Source organism: Haliaeetus leucocephalus, unplaced genomic scaffold, assembly GCF_000737465.1.
Source record: "Haliaeetus leucocephalus isolate CR32 unplaced genomic scaffold, Haliaeetus_leucocephalus-4.0 Scaffold206, whole genome shotgun sequence".
Classification (NCBI taxonomy): domain Eukaryota; kingdom Metazoa; phylum Chordata; class Aves; order Accipitriformes; family Accipitridae; genus Haliaeetus; species Haliaeetus leucocephalus.
The window spans coordinates 501046-525193 of NW_010972642.1; the positions used below are offsets into that span (position 1 = coordinate 501046).

The 24148-nt window shown below is 41.8% G+C and overlaps 1 protein-coding gene across 4 annotated transcripts in view; it reads right to left on the reverse strand.

Moving 5' to 3' along the window:
• Positions 1-495: 495 nt before the first annotated feature.
• The window catches only part of SOX5 (SRY (sex determining region Y)-box 5), a 291777-nt gene continuing 268124 nt past the window's right edge, over positions 496-24148 (reverse strand). For all 4 annotated transcript variants that reach the window (XM_010566092.1, XM_010566093.1, XM_010566095.1 and 1 more), the window contains 4 exons: positions 12411-12519; positions 11312-11485; positions 4725-4941; positions 496-1347 (listed from right to left, as the gene is read on the reverse strand). In XM_010566092.1, the coding sequence (XP_010564394.1) occupies positions 1044-1347; positions 4725-4941; positions 11312-11485; positions 12411-12519 (804 nt within the window). In that variant the 3' untranslated portion in view covers positions 496-1043. The remainder of the gene's footprint in view (positions 1348-4724; positions 4942-11311; positions 11486-12410; positions 12520-24148) is intronic.

Below are 24148 nucleotides of genomic sequence, written 5' to 3' on the forward strand. Positions count from 1 at the left end.
AGTACCATAAACACGCACACATGAAAATCCAAGACCATAAAATATTTTTTTCTCTAAATTTCTTATGTCTCTCTCTCTCTCTCTTTTTTCACCTGAGAACGGCACCTACAGTTTCCTTTAAAAAGCAAAAGCAAAACCAAAAATATATGTCTAATCTCACCAGCTGCTGGTATATCAGGTTCTTCAAGGGATTGTCTAAGATACAACACTGTCCTAACTTAAGACAGAGCAGGAAGCAAAAGAAAAGAAAAACAAAACAAGAAGAGACCAACCAAAAAAAAGCAAATTGGACTAGTTCAGCGCATTAGTACAAATTTGGCACTTGCTCAAAGACTCAGTATGGTGTGCAACTGATGAAGAGAAGTCCTCTCTTGAAAGGAAATAATTGCTTGTTGGGGTTAACAGAAACAGACTCCCCACTTCCTTCCTTGCCAGCCACGCGCACAGGCACGCACGCACACACACACACACTTCTGACCCAGATTTGCCAGGGAGGAGGAGGAGGAGGAGACAGGGGGGTAAAAGGAATTTTATCTTTTTTTCTTTCCTGTCAGGTGCATTACCAAAAAAAAAAAAAAATTATTTCTCTTTAAACTGTAGCACAAAACAACAAAACACATTCACAAGCCACTTGTTGGCACTGTGTACCTGAGTGAGAATTTCTAGAACATTGTAGAACAAACAGCCATAAAGTTTATTTGAAAAAAAAAATAATAATAATAAAAGGTCGACGGGTAAGACTTCAGTGCTTGGGTATAGCAGCTGAATTACTGGCATTATTTTACCCATAGCTTATATCATTCTGTTGTTGTTGTCGTCGTTGTCTTTGCTTCCTTTCTTCTGAGCCTTTTTTCTTCTGATGCAGGCTGATGTCTATTAGTCAGCTGATGTCCCAACTAGTTAAGACTAACAGTTAAAGTAACAGTCAGTGTATGAGAAAGTTAATGTGCTTGGCCACTGGCAAGGATAAACCAGATGGGGCTTTATTTATTTTTTTCTTTTCTCCTTGAAGTCCTGTAGGTCACGAGATATTTGGACCCTGATCAGTTGGCTTGCCCCGCAATGTGATTTTCACTGTCACTGCCATAGTCCGCATCGGGGTCATCCTCTTCCTCATCGTATTCATCGTAGATTTCTCCATTGACGTCATCGGTCTGCATCTCTTCCTTGATATGAGGCTCCTCACCTTTGATGCCGTAAGTGCTCTGGATGACGGGCATCCCGGGCTCCGGGCTGCTGGACACGCTTGAGTGCTCGGAGGGCAGATGTGGGGAAGGCATTCCTGCCATGGCAATGGCTCCTGGGTAAACTACGCCGGCGGTGGCAATGGGAATCTGTGCTTGTTGCCTGCCATGGAGAAAAAGTAAAAGGATGTTTGAATACTGGAAGGGAGGGCAACTACGACAGCGCTTTTCAAGCCCACAGCATATGCTCTTGGGCATGAAGAGGAAGCTCCTGGATGGCCCATGCAAGACAACCCTTCTATCGATATTCCAGACTCACCAACTGATGCTTTTGAAATGAACATCAAGCCCAAACCAACTTCACTGATAAGAAAGCCCAATCTCTGTAAACATCTCTAGCTGTACCTGAACTACACAGCTTCAGCTTGCCTGCTTGTGATGCAAACTTCTTTACTGGGTAAACTGGGTGTTCCATGAGCTGCCAGCAAAAAATAAACATCCTTTCAATTGTGATCCAACTTAAAAAACCACGTATTTTGAAACTCTTCCCTTTAAATAATCCAAGTTGCTGGCAGGAGTAGATATAAAAGTAACACATTGCCAGCAGGCAAGACGCGGCGAGGGCTAGGTAATTTGCACAGGGATGGGGAGGTGCTGTAGGAAAGTACCAGTGGATGAAGAGAAAGCAAGGCAGGTCTCTCCAAAGAGGTGATGTTTACTCCACATTCACTCAGAGACCTGGCCATTACCAGGGAGAGGAACAGTGGGCTTTCTGGGGCCAAGACGGCTTTATAGGATGATCACTAAGGGCCTCCCACTGGAAGGTGATAGTTTCCACAGCGAGCAGCACTTGTGAAAAGCAGAACCTTTGAAAGAAGGTGGATAAATTTGGGAAAAGGCAGACTTAAAATGGAAGCACGCATTATTTAAAAATAAATAAAAAGCAAGCAAGCAACATGAGCATTTGAGAAAATCCTCTACAGGATGCCTTTATACGGCGCCTAAGCCTTGGAAACCTGTCTGCAGTAATGAAAGAAGAATTATTCCAGGCCATAGAAATTCCCTTTGCATCAAGAACACTAGCTGTGTTAGAGCAGTGTTTGTTTCCCTGAGAAGCTTCAGGGTCCCAACAAGCCTAGAGGTTTAAAATTCATGCTCCTTTTGTTTCCTTGCTGCATGAAGTAATTCCATTGCAGTAATACTCTTCAGTACATGCTGCACATTGTAATATCATCAGCGGTGTGTCCATCTGCACTGAAAAGCCTTGCCACAGGAGACAGGGGAGAGTCTCTTGAGATGAACATTCTTAATTAAGAATGAAACCCTCCCCTGTTCCCCTGCCTGCCTGTGCCCTGGCTGTACAGTAAGCCTTGCACAGTACAGTGATCCTGAAAGACTCTCCTCTGCCAAACAGCTTTACATTTGTTTGGAATCGCTCGCTGCATTTTCAGCTACTTCCTGCCTGCCATTCGAGCGAGGCCGCCCTCCGCACAGTCCTGTTTCCGTGTTTCTGAAACAAGTAGAAGTTGTCTCAGCTGAAGATATAGCTCTTAAAGTAGGGAGCGGATCTAATTTGCATTTTATTCTTAATTCAATAGGAAGGCTTTTGTTTTCTGGAGTCAGCATTTCTGTAACAAGATTCAGCACACTTAAATTGCTTTTAATATTTAACAATAGGAACACTTTGCACTTAAATGGTGCTTTTCAGAGTGCTTTTCAAATATTAAATAATTTAAGAATAGTATTTTTCCACTTCTATAGGATGTCCACTCCAGAGGACCTCAAAGCAGTCCTCAGATACTAATGTATAAGGGCTCTCAGCAGTCCAGTGAGGTGAGCTTGCCGCACTACCATTAAAGACGAGGACACTGAGACAGGGAGGCATTAAGTCCAAGAGTTGCAAAAAATGCCCAATCCTTCCCATTGCGATGCCTTCGGACTGGCTTTCAGCATGTCCCAGCAGCTGACATAGCCACAGCTCCTGTAAACCCAATCACTTATTTTGGTGCCCAGGCAGGAGCTGGACTGGTGTTTGGAAGTTTAGCCCTAAATGACCTGTACTGGGTGATGCAGCAGATGGGGAACTAAAACCAGGAATGCAACTGTAGTGCTGTGATTGCCAGCATCAAACACTGACCCCATTGCAGTCATCGGCCACTTTGTCAGTAAATCTTCTATAAAGATTTCACCCTGGGGTTCTGTGCTCTAATGCCCCAGTGCAAATTATCTCCAGAAATGTCTTGATTTCAATGTCAGCCTTGTTTGGAGAGCTAAATAATATGCAGAATGTTACAAGGTTAATTTTTTTTCCCATGATGAAGCATGCATGTTAACCAGATAAGCAGTCTTTTGGGGGCTCTGTTGCCACCTATTCTTTTTCCAGAAGGCCCCCCTCCTCTTTTTTTAATCTCTTGATGCCAAATGTTGGCTGACTTCCCTGTGTTTGTTTCAGTGCTTACCATTGGGATCACTGGACCTGCCAGCACCACAGGGTTAAGCAGCTCAAATTTCTCTGCTGAGCAGCTTATTATAACAATGCACACTGTAGCTGTTTAAAACACAGTCTGATGACACTTAACAGTCGTTGGACAGATATTCTCTCCTTTATTGCTACTTCTAGCTGTTAACTAGAGAGATGTGCAACTCAGTTAATGTTAAAATGATTCCAAATTCAGATGAAACAGAATATGACCCTCACTATTTCTGAGGGTCACTCTTGTTGCTGGCTTTGCTGTTTTTAAGACTACTGTGCAGCTTTTAATTTTCTGGAGTGAACACAAAAATATTGCAGAATATTTGATTACTTCCGATTCTTTTGATCTGCTGTAACCAAAACCAAGGAGCCTTTGCAGAAGGAAAATACATGCTAGTTTTCTAGGCAGTTTTTAATCTAATCGTATCAAGCTGATCTACTAGCTGTTTATCAGAACCAGTCTTCGTGAAATTAATGCTCAACACAAAGCATTTAGCTTACTGTACTGGAAGACACTCCTTAGCATGACAAATGCCGTCACGATGGACAACGCAGACAACTTCACTCCTGACATGAATTAACTGAGCCAAGTCCGTATTCCAGCTCAAGTTCAGTATGGTCAGCAGTCCTTTTGCAGACCACTTGCCGCAGATCATACTGAATGCAAACTTGTATTTTTGGCTTTTGGATCAAGAGGCACTACCATAGATTCATTCAGATATACTCTCCGAGGCCTCATAATACAGTTATACTTATAAGGTTTTATTAGAAGACTTAGGTCTCATTGGAAAATCTTCAGCTTTTTTTTTTTTTCTTTTGCATGATCAGAGTGGACATGTGACAGCTGGCCGAAGCTGTAAGATGAGTATATAGCAGAGCCAACAAAAAAAATCCCTAACTGCCTAACTTCCTCCTGGAACACACTGTTTTAAAGTATAAGCTTCATATTCTGTTAGCAATATATAACGTTCTGGCCAATAAAATGTAACATTTACCACACTGAATTAAGAATTCTCCCTGAAAAATTTTTTTGCTGAAATGAGCAGTAGTTTTTAAAGGTCCCATACCCAACGTTAAAATACTGCCTCATCTCCTGGCGTCTGTTGCGCATGATAGCCTTGTACTCGCCAATGCGTAATTTTTTGCCATCTACAAGGCAAGTACGCTTCGGCCTCGGCTTGTATTTGTAGTCTGGGTATTTCTCCAGGTGCTGTTTGCTAAGTCGGGCCTGCTCCTCATAGTATGGCTGCTTCTCTAGGTTTGTCATAGCTTTCCAGCGAGATCCTGTCGCAAAAAAAAAGAAGAATGAGAAATGAGATTCTACTCATCCACAAACACTGAAAGGCAGAGAAACAAGTAGGTCACCCAGAACAAGATACCTACGGTCATATCGCTTTGGGCTGGGAATCTGTCAGAGCTTCTAGACAGGGGTCAGGTCTTGTTTGTATTTGACTGGTAAACCTCTTGTGTATGGCCAAGAGGCAGAGAGGGATGATACTGGAAGTTTTGACTCAGTATTTTACTGAAACTTGTCTACATTATAATGTCTTTCAGGTGGGAAGTAAACCCGCCATCCTGACAATGAGCCAGTCCTTGAGACTTTGTTGTAGAAAACAAGGCAGTGTATTCTAGTGGAATGGCCAAAGACCCCTTAGATACACAGAGTCTGCTCTGCTACATCCCCCCTGCCTTCCTTTGGCCACGGGCCTGTTTTCACCTCCCGTTCTAAAGGAGGCACCACTCCCATGTGCTGCGATCTAGTTGCTGTGCTCCACCACGGCTGGATCAAGGCATAAACTCTGGATATGCATGTGTCTACAGCTTAGTCTTTCATGACAAATATCCTTTCTTTCTAGCGTCCAGGTTTGTGAGAAGCAGAATATGAACTGACTGTAAACGCTATGCTGCTGGGTACACGAGCCTGCAAAGACCCTGAAGCAGTGCCTCTACAAGCTATAAACTATCCCATATGTCTCAGTGGGGATTTAACTCCAAGACCAAGTCCTGGTGAACACTGCCAGCTCCAACTTAAAGAATTTAGTATCTGTCATGAAGGGAAGAGCACGGGGATACTGGCACACCTCTCCACGGAGCCACACTATGGCTTCATTGCTGGCAGTCTTGTTTCTGACACTCGGCCTGTGTTAGTGTGGATACTTGAGCTAGGGAAATAATAGAAACTTTACAACTGTTTTCAAATATCTCCTGAAATTTATAAACTAGTATTTCTTAAAGGACATAATATGGGAGCAGAAAGTAAAATTTCTTGCATCAGTTATCCTATTTTATTTTTTCACGAACTACCGAAGTGCTTCAGGGTACGATACATTTCAAATAACAGGAATGGTCCAAGCTGTGAAACACGTGGCCTAGAAGGAAAACTTTATTGGAAAATAGTAAATTTTCCCATTGGAAAAAAAGTTTGAATAGTTTCTCAACTTAGTGGGTTCATAATGTCATATGTCATACTTGACTTCCTCTTGTTCTTCATTTTTTATGGTTACTCATACGGTACTTAGCTCACACTATTACTCAGGCTGGTCTTACCTCACTGTGCCCCTAAGACTCGCAATATAGAGAGCACAGTTATCCCAGTTATCCCTTCCCAGGAAAGAAAACAGTTTGGTTCCCTGTAGAAAGGCCCCTTTGGATTATTGACACCATTTTCCTGATTGCTCTTTGAATCTTTATTCCAAGCTGCAGTTTGGGCTTCTGGAGTGAAGGGCTAACAGGCTGGTCCAGCCTGACCTCAGACCTAGAGATAACTGATCTGTAAATAATGATGTCTTTGTTCGGAAGAGGAGCAATGGACATCCCTTTCTTAGCAAACATTACTTTGGAGTCAAAACCATCATTTTTCATGACGTTTACAACACGTAACATGCAGAGATCCTCCAGCTAGTTCTGGAATGGGAAACAGCTTAATTACATTGTTATTAGCTTAGGCACAGCACCATATTAGTGTGACTAGATGGTTTCTAGGATTTGGACTAGAAGTCCTGCACGGCACTTCGTATGTCACACGGGGCAGTGTCTGTGTGCGGGGATCTGTGGCAGGGCTTGGTGTTACACAGGGCAGCAAGCCTCTGCAGCCAGAATCCTGGTCAGCAGCTTTGTTTCCTGCAGAGAAATTATTCCAAGCTTTTTCTGCCAAAGAGGGTGGCTAGAAAAAGTGACACCAACTTTCCACATGTAGTACCTCTTAGATTTTGGGCTAAATGACACAGTGATAAACATGTGGAGACTGCCAAAACACTAACACCTACTAGTGCTGCGCAAGATGGAAACATAGATAGGGCCTGTGTTGAATGATGTTAAGAATTCAGGGTAAAGTATATGAGCTCCACTGGAAGATGCCCAGATGTAGGTCTGCTTTCAAATTCTACCTTGTAGACACTGGCACACTGGTGTTTTAGCATATGAAGAAAATCATAAAAGTTAGTCTAAATTTAGTCCTCTAATCACAGACCTGCTGTAGTCCCGGTGGCTTAGAAAAACAGCCCCAGCCCCATCTCCTGTTGATGAATCAGTTTTTATTTATGAATAATAAAGTTGAAAACCTCGGTCTTTAAACAAATCTTGACATTTGCTTTACATGCTCTGAGGGGACCTGCAATGGAGAAACTCCGATATATTTTGAGACAGATGGACAGACAGAAAGGTAGAAATTAAAATCAGTTGTTGCAAAATTGCCATGAAAATGTTCTATCCCAGCACAATTCCTCTTTCGCTGTGCTAGCTCGCTTGCTGCAATCCTACAGTCAGATCTGGGCAGGCAGATTGCTACCCCTCATGTGAAAAGATCTGTAAATAGTGGGTGAAGTTAAGCAAACACATGAGTCTTTGCAGGATCAGGGCCATAAAACCTGAAATTTTGATGCATAATATTTGTACATACAGTTACACATACAATATTTATACATAAATGTAATTCATTATGTTTTTCCTTCCTAAGCTGCAAACTCAATACAACAAAAATCCTGGCAGCCTCACCTCTCTTACCAGCACATTTTTAATAGCTGCTTTCTAGAGTGATACCTCCTCTTACTATGACTTTACGGTTTTTACAAAATACACTACATATAATTTACTAGTATGTTTTGAAGTATCATAAATAATTAAACAAACAATGCTGTCAAAATGAATTTTGAAAAAGGGCACGTTTTCTGATGATAAACCCTTGTTTTTTACATTTTATCATTGTCACTTATTTTCTTAGTAATATACAAAATACAACCAGCTCTCTGATCGTTCTTAATCTGAAATTTTGAAAGTTTGAAGAATATATAACCCTGATCTTTGAATCTGCACCCACAGGCAAGCTAAGCTATGAATGAGTATCGTCAATCAACATACCAAAACTGGTTAAAAATAACATATATTTGTAATAGCTTTATCTGCCATTGTTTCACGTGTCTATAAACACACACAGGCAGGCACGGGTACCTATGCACAGTGCCAAGCCCAAGCCCAAACAAGGTGTGATTGAAGAATCTTGAAAAATGTTTCTTTTTAAGGGAAGATTTACACTCTTGGGTGAGCTTTCTGCTCACCATCTGTGTTAGAAAGCTTTGAGTGGGTCAAGTATGCAAGGCTTTTCTCCTTGACTATGGAAACAAGAACACGTTCCCCTCCCCAAATGCATACATAACGACAAGCAGGATGCTCGCACAATTCTCCCTGATCTGGTGGCTGAAGTGTTTAGGAAATAAATGAGAAAATGACAAGACTTTGCAGCACCCAGCATGGCTCCTGCCCCCAAAGTGAGCCAGACCAGTTAGAGCTGTGCCCACGTAACGCCCGTGAACTCGGCGGTGGAGACCAGCTATGTGAGTCCAGGGCAGGAAAGCGACGGCCCCGCGTGTGCCCCAGCACTCGTGCTCGGGCACACCCGCGCACGTGGGGTTCGGAGCTCTACTTACCGCTCACCTTAAGCAAAGTTTCTCTGACAAGAATTTTCAGCTGTTTGTAATACTGCCTAACTTTTAGCCCATTAGACTGACGTTTTGAATCTGACTATCTGAACCAGGCTGATTTTACGTTTAAAACATACCGTCACATACACAAACACTTGGATACTGTACAGGTATGTGTATAGGTTTGTATTCACACACATCCACGAGGGAATTTCTGAAGGTAGTATCTAACTTTGTCTTTTCCTAATCTCTTCGTGTAGATTTCTCAGTGAAATTTATTAAAATATCTACAAAAATATCTAAACAATGCATTATTAAATTGATAGGGTCCAGCAGACCCATTTTAGCACTTTTTTAACATCTACTAAAAAAAAATCATTATCCACAAGTTTAAGTTGCAATGAACAGATGGATGACAAACGTATGCACAGATGAATTTAGTGACAAATCCATGTATCTAATTTTTATGCTCAAAACATAATACCACAGTGTCAAACATAATCCCTAGAGAATTCTAGTGCTGGGAAGGGCACCTCCTCTCATTTTACTATAAAAATGACCCTCGATCGGTGACAACTCCATCTAAGCTACTCCCCATGACAACAAGCTCTCTGACCTCAACGTGTAGCAGTGCTGCTAAAAAAAGGGTAAGAAAAAATTGTGGCTTTCTAATAAAGAGACCCTAATACCTGGCTGAACTGTAAGCTTCTAGTTGCTCACCCTACGCCAGTTAACAGAGAGCTCCCTGCTGACTTCAAAAGACTGGCCTTTTGCAATCGAGGGAAGACCTTTGTAACGTTTCTGTCGAGAAAGAAGACGTCGGGACATCCCTCTCCATTGCATAGGTGGAATAAAAAAATTAAACGTGATACTGGAAAGAAATAGAAACATCATCTCTTACTGCCTCAGACCTTGCTTTTCCCCATATCTGGCAGCGAAACAGAAAGAGTTTGGAGTCAGCTATACTGTCTGTCACCTCAACAGGATCTGTAATGAATTTGCACATTTTACTCCAACTACTGTATATCTAATCAGAAAAAGATGTCCCCATATCTCCCTGATCTAGCGCCAAATAGTAAAAGGTGATTCCTTATGTTAACAATTTCAGCAGAATGGCTTATTAAAACCAGATTTTAGGGTATTATAAAATGCTTAGAAGCCCTTTAAAATGTCAACCAGGATCCCCAGAGACTGCGTAAAATGTCAGCCCAGCTCAAGCGCCTGTTTTAAGCAGAATGAATTAGCAGCGTGCTGTCGGAGGTTGTTATCCAAAACAATCAGTTAAGAGGGAAAACATCAAGCTCTCTTTGTACTTTCTATATGAAAAGGGCCATTCAGAATGATCTTGTAGATTTCTGAAGCTGATTATTTAAAAACAGGTTTAACCAGGTCTACTCTCAATTTAGAAACAGACCAAAACCATTAGTGCCCTGTCCTCAGTCTAATCACATCATACACCTCTGACCAGTATAATCCCTTTTAACCAGTATAAGGTTATTTGACCATCAACATAACCAATTTAGCCTTCTAATCCCGTTCCCATAACTAATCTAATCATCTCGTACCACCCTTTTAATCACGGGTTAATATCGTCACATCTGCCATCCACAGCCAATACATTCTGCCTCTCCCACCAATTTATCTCATTTCCACTTGCCCCCTGCTAACTTTTCATAATACCACTCTAATCAAGCTAAGCTTCAAACCTGTGACCAGTCTAAACTCAGCATATTTACCAGCTCTGCAGCTGATTAATGCTGCCATTACAACTGCGCCACATCTCTCGAGTTGTCTGCAAAACCAATGAGACCTGCAGCCCAGGTGAACAGGGTCCCTGCTTAAGCTTTTACCCACTGGCCTGAGGGACGCTTAGGTCCTGTAACACAGTCTTTATCAGTAAAAATGCAACATGTCCAATTTGGTCACAGATTTTTTTTTTTTTTTTTCTGCAGAACAGTAATTCATTGGCCTCAGAGATCCTCATTATTCACCTTCTGTATCGTTCAGTGTGTCACAGAGGAGTAACTTAGGACAGAATGCAGTCCTGGGAATTTGAGCAAGTAGTGAAAAGTTGGAAGACTATGGCATGAAATTCAGTAGATGATGTTCATGACAAATATTGCTTGGGATGTGAAGAGTGGAGGATATGGCAATCAGTTCTGACGTGTCGTTTTTTGATTCCAGGATTCTTTTCAGAATATTTAGAATAAAAGCAGCTTGTGATAGAGCTCATGTACTAAAGGGAAATCTAATATAACAGGAACATAATAAAAATCCTTTAAAACTGTCAATGTTTAAAATGTATTTTAGGATGTATTTTAGGATCTTTTTCCTATGGCCATTGATTCGAACAGAAAGTGCTATGGCACAAATCAAATACTGTGGTGTGCTACCCCATAGAATCTAGTTAGTTGAAATACGTGGCCAAATAAACGATAGCAGTTGTTTTGTGCTTGTTCAAACCCTAATGAAATGAACTGTTTTTCCCTATTCAGTTCATGTTTTCGCACCAAAACCACCACCACAATCTCAGTAATTACAAAGAGACAAGAACATTTCAGGTTATGGTTAATGTATACCACTGGGCAGCACGGTGGAAGCTTGTATGCCCTTGGTGCAGTCATTAGTAGGAAAACAGACATTCTAGAGACCGTAATTCTGTTGTGTCAGGTGCTCAGCTCTATTCAGTCAAAAGTTTGAGTTTTGCTACTGAAAGAACAGTGCTTTATCATTCTTACCTAGTATCTTGCTGATGTTGGAGTTGTGCATGTCAGGGAAGGCTTGAAGGATCTTCCTCCGTTCATCTTTAGCCCACACCATGAATGCATTCATTGGGCGCTTGATATGGGGCTCATTGCTACCACGCCCTCTGGATTCCCGATAAATTCTAGACTCTGAAACTCCTGCACTTCCTAAAAAGAAAGAGAAAAACATTCCCAGCTTGTGTTTCATTATGCAGCTTCCTCTGCTATCAGTAACCTATGTCAGGTGCTGCACATTCAATGAGTCAGTGTTCACAATAGGTTAGTGGCGTTTCTTCTTTTTACTTGAAGCAGTAGGAAATACCATATATTGTACCATATATTGTCTAGTTTTTAGTTATTCTGTTGATTCAGTAGCACATAGTATAGACTTGATGAAGAGTTTCAATTGTTTTTTTCAACACAAAGCATTAAACAGCTTTTCTAAACCATCTTTTACTACTTAGTAACATAATCCCAACACTTATCAATGTAGATTTTCTTTTTACTTTCTTCCTTTCTTGCTTACAGAACGCTGGTCAGATTACGTTACCTTTCTTCTACCTTTTTTGTGATGGGAAGGGGGTGATATATGGCAACATCAGGCGTTTCTTCTTAAGCAATCCTCAAAGTAGCAAATGCACATTTACACATCTGCCTGCTTTTGTGCTTACCTCTCCATAACAACATAAGCAATAGCAGAGAAAGAAATGAACATTACGCTTGCTTCATCAAACCAAGAAAGTTCCTACAGATGCAGAGCGTGCAACACCTATGGATAATCAGGTCTGTAACTCATGGACTCGCTGTGTGATCTCATTTATTCCACAGCGACTTGCCTCCTTTATTCCCTCTTACCATCAGAAATACATTCTTGGTCCAGTCTTGAGAACTGCAGTGTACAGAAGAGAAGGCTAAAAATCACCTCCAGACTTAAAACACCACACGATGAATCATTTTTCCTGCCTTGTTTCATAGCCACTTATTGCTAACCGCTCTTACGCCTCACAGACCTCCAAAGCACTTGGATTCTCCTCCAGATCCCATTGACATGTACACACAAACCTGGAAATAAGGATAAGCCATTTGTACTGACCGTCAGAATCTCCGCTCATGTTGAAATCCATCATTGCGTGGCTAAACTTCCCGTCTTCACTCTGTTTTACTGCCAGTTGCTGAGTCAGGGTCTCCAGTGTTGTTTTGTCCTATATGGGCAAGACGAGGGGATTTGGATCAGGAAAATAATGAAACATTGTAACTGCAAAGTTCATAGGTAATTTAGAAGGTTGATAAGGAAGCTGGATAACAATTCATTCACAACAGTTTACTGAGCCAGGTATTTAAGGATACATAAAAATATGTTTTCTGCAAGGGATATGGTTGCAGACTCTACCAAGTCCTTTTTAAAACATGCTTATTAGCTAGTGATGAGCAAACTTCATAGTGTTGAAAAGATTGGTTTAGCTAGGCATGACAAAACTGGCTGCACATCTGAAGAATACTTCAACTCTCTACGTCCCTGGCTGCAAAGCTGGACTGGAAGTTTAAATGATACACGCTTTTTTGCAACTTATTTATTGTTTTACTCTATTTCCAGCCTGCAATTAAGGTGCAGAGACATGGGTGACTTTGCCCTTCTTCGTTTTTAAAAGGCAATATTTTAGGAAGCAGACCGTAGGGAAAAAAAAAACAAACACCACCCTGTAGTGAAAACTTATTCAGGCCTTGGGAAAGGGTCAGCCTGAATTAAGCGTGATACTTGGGCAGCAGTTTGTGTTCTTGTCCAGACTGTTTTGCCCAATCCTACTAACACCCCGTCCGTCATTCATCTAGTCAGAACTATCTGTGAACCCTGGATTGCAACAGGCTAGTGCGTGCTGCCAATTAATCCGTCAGGCTGCAGCGGTGTCTAAAGACATTGCCAGAACAAGATGCCAGGGCCATTAATTCCAATGTTCTCTTCAAAACACCTCGCTTCCCCCTGAATTGTTTGACTCTACAAATACAAAGGTGTTCCATTTTCCAACTGTTTTTGTTTTCCCAGTGACTTTCACCCATAAACATTCTATCTTCCTGACAATCATATGTTTAAAAATAAATCTTTCAGGAAAGCAATACTAACGTTTCAAAACGTTAGGCACTGTGCCTTCTGCAAAGCTAAGAAAATGACATGATACGGCATGATAATAAAGTGGCTCCAGTTGAAAAAATTCTTGAGCTTCTTCCTGAAAGAAAGATTGCTGTTTTGTTGCTCTATTCCACTCCCGATGACTGTAAAAGATCAACAAACTAAAAAAACTTTCAGATTTCACATAGCAACCGGAGACTTTACAACTATTCTATGTAGCCTAATAATGTCACTGGGTTGTACTATAGAAGAAAAAAGAAAAGAGAACAATGCGAAAACAGAAACGCTTCCTGTAATGTGATGTCCCTGCATCTGCAATTCAAAGAACGGTTCCAATTCACGCAAGTCATTTCACAACAATTTTATTGTGGGACTTAGAAACGAGGCTAATCTGCTCCACTTCGTACGCTCGCTCGGTTTAGGGAACATGAGGTTAACTTTCCTGTTCCTCACGTTCATTTTCACTGTGGGTCCCTTTCGCACACCTGGTGCTCTGTCTATAACCAGACCCATCACCACCGAAAGCACGCAAGATGAGTTATCCTCTTGGTTTTTGCAGGAAAAGCTCATGTAGCAGAGTCAACCTATCACAAACAAAAAGGTTTCTGTAACACTACCAGGCACAGCAGATCCCCAGAAAGCTTGGAGAAGCTTCGAATAAGCACCTGAACTGTTCAGGCATTTAGCTTTACCAAACACTTTGATCTACTGGTTTTAACTCAGCTCTCATTTCCAAAGCAGCTTGTCAGCAGACAGAAAGTCAGGAATAAGCTGACTTTGTATTTCTTCCAAATGGATCTCAGATATATAATGGAAGTCAACAGTGTTTCCTCAGAAAAAAATTTATTTACCGTCAACTTCATAATGATAAGAGTTCAAAAATTTTTATGTCAGAAATCATTTAAAAATGCTGCCACCAACCTAAAATATACAAGAACATCTCCTCTTGTTGGGTACATTATGGGGGAGGGGAGTTATTCTGTTGCAGGCTTTTCTTGAATCATGTATAAACCTCTTAGAGAAACAGAGCTGAGAGCGCAAAGGGCACAGGCTTAACAGCTTTTTCTTTATGCAGTAAACGCAGCTGTTGAAGTCGGAGGCAGTTACATTCAGAACCACACTCTGCCGACATGATCTGATTGAGTCTTAAGGTCAGCGAATGCTCCGGCATGCTGTCTGCAAGGTACACACCGGGTACGGCTCGTTTATCAGAGTTTGACTTAACAAGCCCACAGATGCTCTGCCGCTATCCATCCTGGGCAAAGTTTTGCATTTTGAGGTACAGCCACATTAGCTGAAGCGAGAGCGCGCAGGCATGATCAAAGAGGGGCTGCGAAGGAATGCCAGGTGAGTGCTGAGCTCGCAGGCTGCGCCGCTCAGCCCCGGCGCTTGGAGGTGGCTCTGGCCAGCCGAAACATGGGTGAGAGGGGAGAGCACCCTTTCAACACGGTGACAATGTACTCCTTGCTAATTAAACACAGAGAATGACAATGTAGTTCCATCAGCAACGACAAGGCGGCAGTGAAAAAGAACTTCTGCGCGAAGTTGCTCTTGAAACAGAGGATGTCAAAACAGCCAGCTGTACTTTTCTGTGTTAATGTTTAGAGATGTTTAAGTTTAAAAGTACTCAGGCAAGAATAAATCTAAGGCCAGCTCTTTCCTAAGCCTCTGCAACAGCATTAGGAGAGCAGAAAGAGATCAGCAACACCCTGGCAGGATGCAAAAGCCTGACCATACGTAAGTAGCTTTCTGATTGCCTGTCCTACGCTCTTCCCCCTAAACACAAGGCAGCTGATTTTCCGCAATCCTGACGTAGAGAAACGCTTTTACAATTACAAAATATTTGAAAGGGGCTAAGCAGCATTCCCGTGTTGTTTTGCTTGAAAGCATTCAGTTGATGACTTACTGCTTTTCGTTTGATGGAAGCTTCTCTTTACCTTTCCTACAGAGTCTTTCAGTTTATGGAGAAAGTATTTATGGAAGCTCCAAAGAAACAATGGAAAAAAATCTTTTCTTCCCTGACGCCAAATAAACTGGCAACCTACTGACTTTGCTAGCCCAGCCTCCTCTCACAGAACCTATTTAAGAACTTCAGACAAGAGGTCAATGGTTTCAAGTTTATACAAAAATAGGATCTATTTATCATCATTATCTTAATTCAATAGCAAATTACACATTCTTAAAACTGCCACCACTCCGCTGTGTTGGATTAGCTGTGTAAACAGTAGCAAGCTGTGATACCATCCAGCGATCACAGGTGGAGTACACGCACGTTGGGTTCAACAGCACACTTTATTACAGCAGTTGTGATACAGCACTAGAATTCAGGAGGCAGTGGCACATTCCTGCACACTATGTTGGACTATACCTTAAACTTATTTTATCATTTTATGAAGCTCTACATCCAATCCTCTTGCTGGGCAGAGAAAGAAACAGGGAAGAGAGTTCAGCTGGTGAAATTGTACTTGCTTTCAGGTTTTTAAAGCTACAAGAAAGTAAACAGAGTGATAATCCCTTCATTTCAGATTTGCCCACACCCCAAAGGTCTAAAATGCTATTCATCCTATGAGCAATGCACGAGTGGCATCAACTGCAGCCTAGAACCAATACTGCTGGGAAGAAGAGGCAAGGTTGGTCCAAACCCAGGGAAGCAGTGCAAAGAATTGCTTCCCAGACCTGCTAAAAATCAGATGGTACAAACTAGCAAAAACGAATGGGAAGGAACGCTTCTGCTCTTGCAGGAGAAGAAAAAATGGATCTCTTGCTAAAGATGAAGTGATTCTTTTTCTTCTAAATTTCTGAATTTTGGATCGGGCCCCAGAAGGCTAAAAGACATAAACATCTTTTACCTCTATGAAGAACTTCGGCAGAGGTTGGGAAAAACTATCCTAATGTCATTTCTATTGGACTGTAGGAGAGACTCTTCATATGGGCAGTGAGAGCTCTGTTGTCTGGATCATTTAAAATCGTAATGGGCAAACCAGAGAAGATAATACTGTAGAGAGCAATCAACCCCACAACAGCCCAACTGTTTGAAGAATAACCAGAGAGGTTTCATCAAAAGCCACGATGTGATGAGAAGTTTCTAAAACTTTATTAATCAAAGAAAGTAATGTGCCAGAGAAGATTGTTTTGTACCATAGCTCCTAGAAATGTTCTAATTATATATTTAAAAGAACAATGAAAAACACATACACACATGGAATGTGTCATGTAGAAAAAAAATATATAAAAAATGACTAAGCACCGCAAGTCAGACTCAGTTTTGTGGTCAGCTGCAAAAGTTACTTGGCTCTCTGTCATGGATAGCTGTCATAGTTTAACAAAACATTGATCTAAAAATGACAAGAACTTGGTTGCAGTCTCTTTCATAGAAGAAACATAAAACAAGAAGAGTCAAAACATATGTAGAACAGCCTGATAAAGTCTGCCAGAACTCCTCCCACTACTATACAAATGTGAAGCAAAACCTTGGAAGGTCTGAGAAATAAAGACATTCTGATATATTTGCCTACTCCCCTCTGCCCTCGCTGCTCCTACCTTGTGTTGGATCATGGTACCAACACTCAGGGTGCACCTGAGACCATGCACACGCATCCACTCTTGAAGGACTCCACAGTTCTTCCAGAATTCTGTGAATGCTGGGCATATGGTAACCGATCCCTCCTCCCCCTCTTTGAGACATCCTTTTGGCTGGGGTATTTGGCAAACACTGACAGTACTCTGAACTCTGTTAGAATTGTATTTTGGCAAGAGCTGTTTTTCCGATTGCATAATTCAAGGTTAGCAATTTCACTGAAGCAGTCCACTCTTCACTTTTCTGCTCCCCTAACCCTACCCCCATTTCCCCTGATAGGAATATTTTTCCTCTCAGTTTCATGCCTGCAGAGATACGGCCAGTGTAGAATACCAGAGGAGGAGCGTTCAGGCACATCTCTTCACATTCCTGCTTTTCTTATTCCAAGTGAACTGAAAGGCCAGGTGAAAAAACTGTGTTTGTAGAGGAGCTGGAGAGAGCCAAACACCGTTACCTATGGACTGCAAGGAGAAACTTGCTCACCAGTTCTTGCACTGAAGAGTTACAAATACACTGATGGACAGAGTGCCTGCTACCTTTGTTCCCTTCAGTGTCAATGCATAAAAAGAAACAGATGGCTGCCTCTTACTGTCCTTTTTAGTGTCCCATTTCCTCCCCCCCCCTCCAAGTGCAGTTCGTCCAGCTATTTATCATCCTATTCTGTGGGAAAAATTCCCACGTCTAAACTCTAAAGGTGGTATTTTCAAATAGATTGAGTTTTGATCAGCTAGTTTTTATCTTAGATGGGTGAGCAGGGCCTGTGACAGCATCTAATGCGGTTTGTGGTGCTGAGGCAGAAGTCTTCTCTCAGCAAGCCCCAGTAAATATCAACCATTCCAACACATACCTTGGTCACTACGCACCAAATCTTAAAGTACTAGGCAGATTAGCTGCTAGACTATGATCCCGCAATGAAAGTTCACTTCTGTTTATGATAGAAAAACATCTTTAATTATCAGACACACTGGTGGTGCCAGGTGTTATCCATTCAACACTATGATATTTTCCTTAGCTCTCCAAAAAGGTGAAGAGTCTTATCCTACATCTGACATCAGTGAAGACTTTGTAAAAGTAATCTTTCTGTGCAATTCCTCTGTCTCTGGCAATAATAAACATCAGAATAGCTTGTGTTATAAAATCTTCATCCACAGTCTTTCAAAATGTGGAAAACATGAGGCAGGTAGGCATTACGGATGACAGAGAGCTGGAAGAACTCAGAGGAACCACTGGCAGTAGTGAGAGGTGTGCCCAGAGGTTTGCACGTGATGAATTACTTGCAGTCCAGGCTCTACTCCTGTATATGAATGCCATGGTATTTCAAAATAGGTACTGTGCACATTGTATGTCCCAGTCCAAACCATGTTACAGTCTAGATCCTGTTATACCTATAACTGCTGTAAGAAAATTTCCAGCTCTTTTCAGAGGGATCTTCTATTTAGATTTAGGTTTTTCTGTGTAACAGATCACACTGCCCAAGTGTTTTGCACTCACCCGTGAATTTAGCCACACTATTTTACAAAGAAAGGCAGTATTATTAACTCTGTTTACCCAATGGGAAACTGAGTCACGTATTATGTGACTTGCCAAAGGTTCCTTAGTAAGACTGGTAGTTTTAGGAACTGAAACTAGCACTTCTGAATCTTATCTAAAAATTATAACCTCAGTCTTATAAGTTCTTTCTGAGTGTGCAATTGTGACTCTTGCTGATGGCACATGTTACAAGGGAAAGCAAAATAAAATAAAAGTAAGAGCAGTTACAGATCCACCATTACAATGGACCTTGCTTAAGTAACGCTTGCAGGGCTGTAAAACTCACAAAAAGCACATGCATAAAATGATAAAATAGAGTGAGACTTTCAAATGGTGACTCAGTAATTGTTAAACCCCTTCTGGCTGCACAATTTTATAGTCTTCTACTGTACTAATGAAAAGGGAAGAAACAACAAAGAAGGGTTTTAGCCTTCCAATTATATAAACTCTGTGGACCACCAAAGAAGATGAAAGATTATTTATAATGTCACAGCAATTTATCATTTGGGAGATTTTTTTTGTTGTTGTTGCATCAAAGTTGAGTATGAAGAAACAATGCATTCACCACCCCCTCAGCTCTTTCAGTCTTGCTTATCTGAGATCTCTCTTTTTCATGGAATAATCCACCCACAGAACCTAAAAGCAACATTAGAAGCAAGAAAATAAAAGAACATTCTTTATTTGTGGCTCCTCCTGATTTTATGTTTCTTCTTTCAGAATTATCACATTCAGTTTTAATTGGGGCTACATCACTTGGTAAAGGAACCATATCTTCTGGTTTACAGTATATATTCAAATCCAGATTGGTTCAATACTGCCTAGAAAACATTGCATCTGATTTGTAATCTATACAAAGTGTTATATGGACTCAGTAGAGAGGTGCCGTATGAGGTATTATAGGAAAAAAAAACAGATGGGTCAGGCCCAGACATTTAACTACTCTCCTCTCAGGAACAGACACCCAGTCACAAGGGGAATTTGCTGAAATTTGTATAGTCATTTTCTTTGCTATATGTTGTTGACATAGGCCTTTGGTTTCTAAGGGCTCTCAAGTCAGTGCCTTTCAAAACACTGAAGGCAAGACAGAGTCCACTAAAATAAAAAGAGGAAAATCCTCAATAACTTGGCAGAGGTCAGGCCCCTAAAATATATATTTTTTAAAAATTCTTTATTTGAGAAAGAATTATTCCCTCAGTAAAATATATTATTTGACTTGGCAACAAACTGATGGAAAGTAGCAATTTTAGAGGAAAAGAGGAGACACTGAGGTCCTCCTTTTCTTTGGTTATGAGCTCTGAGAGATAGTGCAAGTCAGGATTTTTAAATGAAAACGCAGGTAGGGCTGGCCCAGCCCATTACTTTAAGGAAGAAATAAAAAGGAAAGCAAAAGCAAAGCAGAATGATGAGACACTGCTTCCTTCCTCGAAAAGTTTCTACAGTGCGGGCATAGGCATTGACCTCAACCAGATCCAGCTGTAATCCGCTGACTGCAAATAGGTTAAGAGTTACGTGACCCAGTTTCTCATCTAGACTGCTTTCGGGGCTGGGCTGACATGCTCTGTAACTTTGCATGAATTGTTCAGTCGCTGCACCTTAGTTTCCCCAACTCAGCAGGACGGAGATCGTGACATCTTCCCGCCATTGGGAAGAGTTTTGAGATCTCTGGATGAAATCTGCCGTGCAAATTTTAATGAAGGATTTCACAGCGAGTCAGAAAGAGCTGCTACAGCTGATCAGTGAGGAAAGGAAGGGTTACTTGAGGAAGAGAGGTGGTACACCAAAATGAAACAAGATGAAAATTACAACCCACGCAGGATAACCTGGGAAAGAGGGTCTACACACACCTGAAGAGAAAGCAAGAACACAGTCTCTGCTTTCCTGGCAATTGTTTATTAAACAACTGGTGACTCAACTGCGTAGCAGCAAAACAGATATAAAGGTATGCAAATTATGAAGGCTGCTGTACCTTTGCTTACATTTTGTCGAGCCCTAATGAAGAAGTTGACATACTATCTAGGCTGTCTCCTAAGAAAGAAACCACAACGTTTTTCTAGTCATGAAGTAAGGCTTAGCTTGTCTACTCCCCAGCATCAGCATCGATACAATTAAAGGTGAAGTTCAGCACCCCCAAAAGACACCAGTGGCTGTTTGTCACTCAGCTAAGTGAACACCTGCCTACTAGGACGGGCAGAAGAGGACAGGCTGATCCCCCAGGAGACTAAGTGGGCACAAGTCACAGGACAATCAAGCTCAGGCTCTATTACACTGAGGAGAGGTATTGCACTGATGCTGTGCCCATGAATGTGCTGAAAGCCCTAGCTATTGGAGGCATGTGATTATGTAAAAATAACAATAAAATCTCAGGAAGTAATTAGCTCTTGTGGCTGCAGGGCACAGCTTAGAGCTTAAACCCAAAGATTCAAAAAGCTCAAAAGACATAACAAGAACTCTGAATCAATTGTATGGGTTTTTTTTTTTCAGGAGGAAGTTGATCCACCTTTATTGGGCTTAATAAAATTTCCACTAAGGTATAAACAGCTGCAGTCCTCCCTGATCCACGCTAGCCTGTGAATGTTTCCAGTCTCTGCCCTTTGGATTGAACGAAGACTTAAGTTCCCACTCCCAGTCAGCAGCTGCAAGGATCCAGGGTTCTTGCCTTGCCTCTTTGCCTGCTGTTCTCCTTGACTTCAACAGGACTTCCATGCACACATCCGTGGGCAGAATTTGTCCCTCCCTCTGCATGTTTCATTTTTCATTAGCTAACCCTGCCCATGCATCCCTGCCATAATGATGCACTAAAGACACAAACAAACATACACACTTGATTTTTCTTTGAAAAATGTATCTGGGCATTTAATAGATTATGGTCAATCAGGAAAAAAAAAAGGCATTCTAAAATAAAGAGCTAAAATCCTTGGGGGAATAAAAAGAACCCTTATTGCAGAATCTCTCCCTCCCATGCGTAGACACTTGCTAACTGAGAGTAGTGGCACTGTGACAGAAGTAGCAAAACCAAAGGCAGGCTTTACTAAAAGAAAAGGGGGGAGGGGAATTCTTCCACTGGCCATCTGTGAAAACAAGGCATGTGGCCATTAAATGCAGAGGCTGTAAATATAAATATACACAAGCTCCACAAAGCAAACGGCAAAAAAAAAAAGGGGGGGGGGGATAAACTTTCAGCTGAACCAAATCAAAATGTTTAATACTTAGTTACCAGTGCTGGGCAAAACCAATTTTGATCTTTGCAGTGTGCAAACTTGACATGGTTTTAATTAAATTTGAGAAAAGTTTCAGGAGAAATGACGATGGATACAGTAGCCCTCTTGAACAGAGGACTCCTTGAACATGAATGATCCTGTTGAGCCTGCTGATTGGACTTACTGAAAGGCTGACATCCAGGGTGATGGATGGGTGATGACATAATATCTGCTCGCCCTCTTGTCATGCTTTTTGAAAACTGTGTTGATAGCACTAACAAAGAGGACTGCAACCCGCATACAAGCGTTTCTGCTGGCAGAGAACCTCAGTAAGACAAAATTAGGAAGAGGGTAGGGAAAAGGGTAATAAGAAGGGGAAATACAGTTGTTAGGGTAGTATGTTGACTTCTGTGTTGTGGGACTGTAGCAGTCCATCGTCTGCAAGATACTCCCCGGTCCCCACATTGGATAATAATTATTCCAAACAGATCTCTGCTCACACTGTGAGAACAAAAATATTACACTGATCATCTTTCCCAGTGTTTTACAGGCCAGTGAGGAATAGAGTGGGCTGCAAATTACAGGACACAGGTATTAGTGGCCTGCTGAACTTGCAGGGATAAGTGTGTGTGTATGTAATGTCTGTGGGTAATACAGACCCTGCTAGTCACTGAGAACGCTGAAGTATTTTTCCAGTAAAATAATACGGAGATTATGAAAATGGGCAGGTTTCAACTCTCATAAAGTGATTTGGTTTATGATGTTAGTACTGCATCTCTGGACTTATTTCCAGTGGGTTTCTCCTGTTTGGGAAGCCCAGCTTGCGCCAGGTCCCATTCTTCCCAGTTTTAATCATTACAACATATTCACTCTAGTCTGACCCACGGACTGTCCGTGTCCGCAGCAAGCATGGGGGGCAGAGTCTGTTTTACCAACCCTTCTCTTTTCTTCCTCTCCCTGCCCTTCTCTCCTCCAGTTTTTTCTTGACTTTCTGGTTCAAATTTAACCATTAGGGGAAGAAAAAAATGTTATTGAAGTAAAATTCTCTACTGCAAGAAATTTAAATCCCATGTGTTAAACCAGCTCCTGCTTATGCCTTTAGTAAAGTGAGCTCCAGTGTTTTATTTCTCAAAGACAGCAGGATCTGCGGGTTTGAGATTCTTAATATCCCCCTCCTCCCTGAGGGGAGAGCAGGGACAGAATTCATTTCAGCTCAGCAGATCACAGCAGTTTCTTAAGAGTTAACTCTGCTATCCCCATCCATCAGGCAGCCAGCGAGGCATCAGGAAGGAATGATGGATGTAAAATTATTACAGGGCTGCCACCCGATATACTTACTGCCATTTGTAACTAACGCTGGAACTGACACACTTTTTTCATTATTAAACATCCACATTAAGTCAACATTGGTCACTGTCATTTCATGTTTGGCACTCTCTTAAGGGGAAGAGGGGAGGTGGGGGTGGGAGTGGGGAGGATGGCGGGAGGAGGGCTGGGTGGGAATGGGAGGAAAGACATCCTGAACCCGGTGTTCGGTATGCATGAGTAATAAATAGGCTCTTGCTTACAATGCTGGAATAAATATTGTTACAAATAGCCTCTTTAGTTACAGCCCAGCAGACAAGTACATGTCAGAGCCTTTTAACAGGACACACTCCAAGCAGTAACAGGGAGAACTCGTATCGCGGGTTAAGAAACACTTCAGCACAGGAGGTATATGTATTCGGATGCACTCATCTCAGAGCATGCTACGAGCGTGACTGCGTCCGTCCACGTCTGAAACGCTTGTGTGGCTGCCGGTACCTCCCCAGCTGCCCCAGCCACCCGCACCTTTACCAGCAGGCGCCAGCCTTCCGAAACCAGTACTGCCTTCGGGCCAGCGTACGCAGACGCATACTCACATACCTGCTCGCGTGCCCCCTTCCTCCTTTTTTACAGTCACCAGGGCACCTACACGAATGCCTGAGAGTCTGACTACAGTCAGAAAATTACTGGCTAGCTCGGTGCATGTTTGTGCTGTGGATCTCTGAAAGAGCGCTCTGTAGGCTTGTCTGCATGCACACACACGCTGGCTCTTTGTGTTTGTGTACATCTCCTTTGCGGAGGAGCAGGCGGTTTTGGGGCTGAACAAACAGACCAGAGTCCACTTGCTGGTGTTGCCTGTTGTGGTGTTTGCACTAGATGACAATCTGCACTCTAAGCTACATGTATAAAAGGTAACGTTGTTTATGTATAGTACGTATCAAGCTATAATTAACTGTAGATGACAATTACAAATAAAACCATGCTCCTGGGTTTCCAAGAAACCAGAAAAACATATACACACACTTCTCATTTATACACGGAAATGTTTCCAAGAAAAGTAATGTAAAAATATGTTTTATTTGCAATTAAAATAGGTT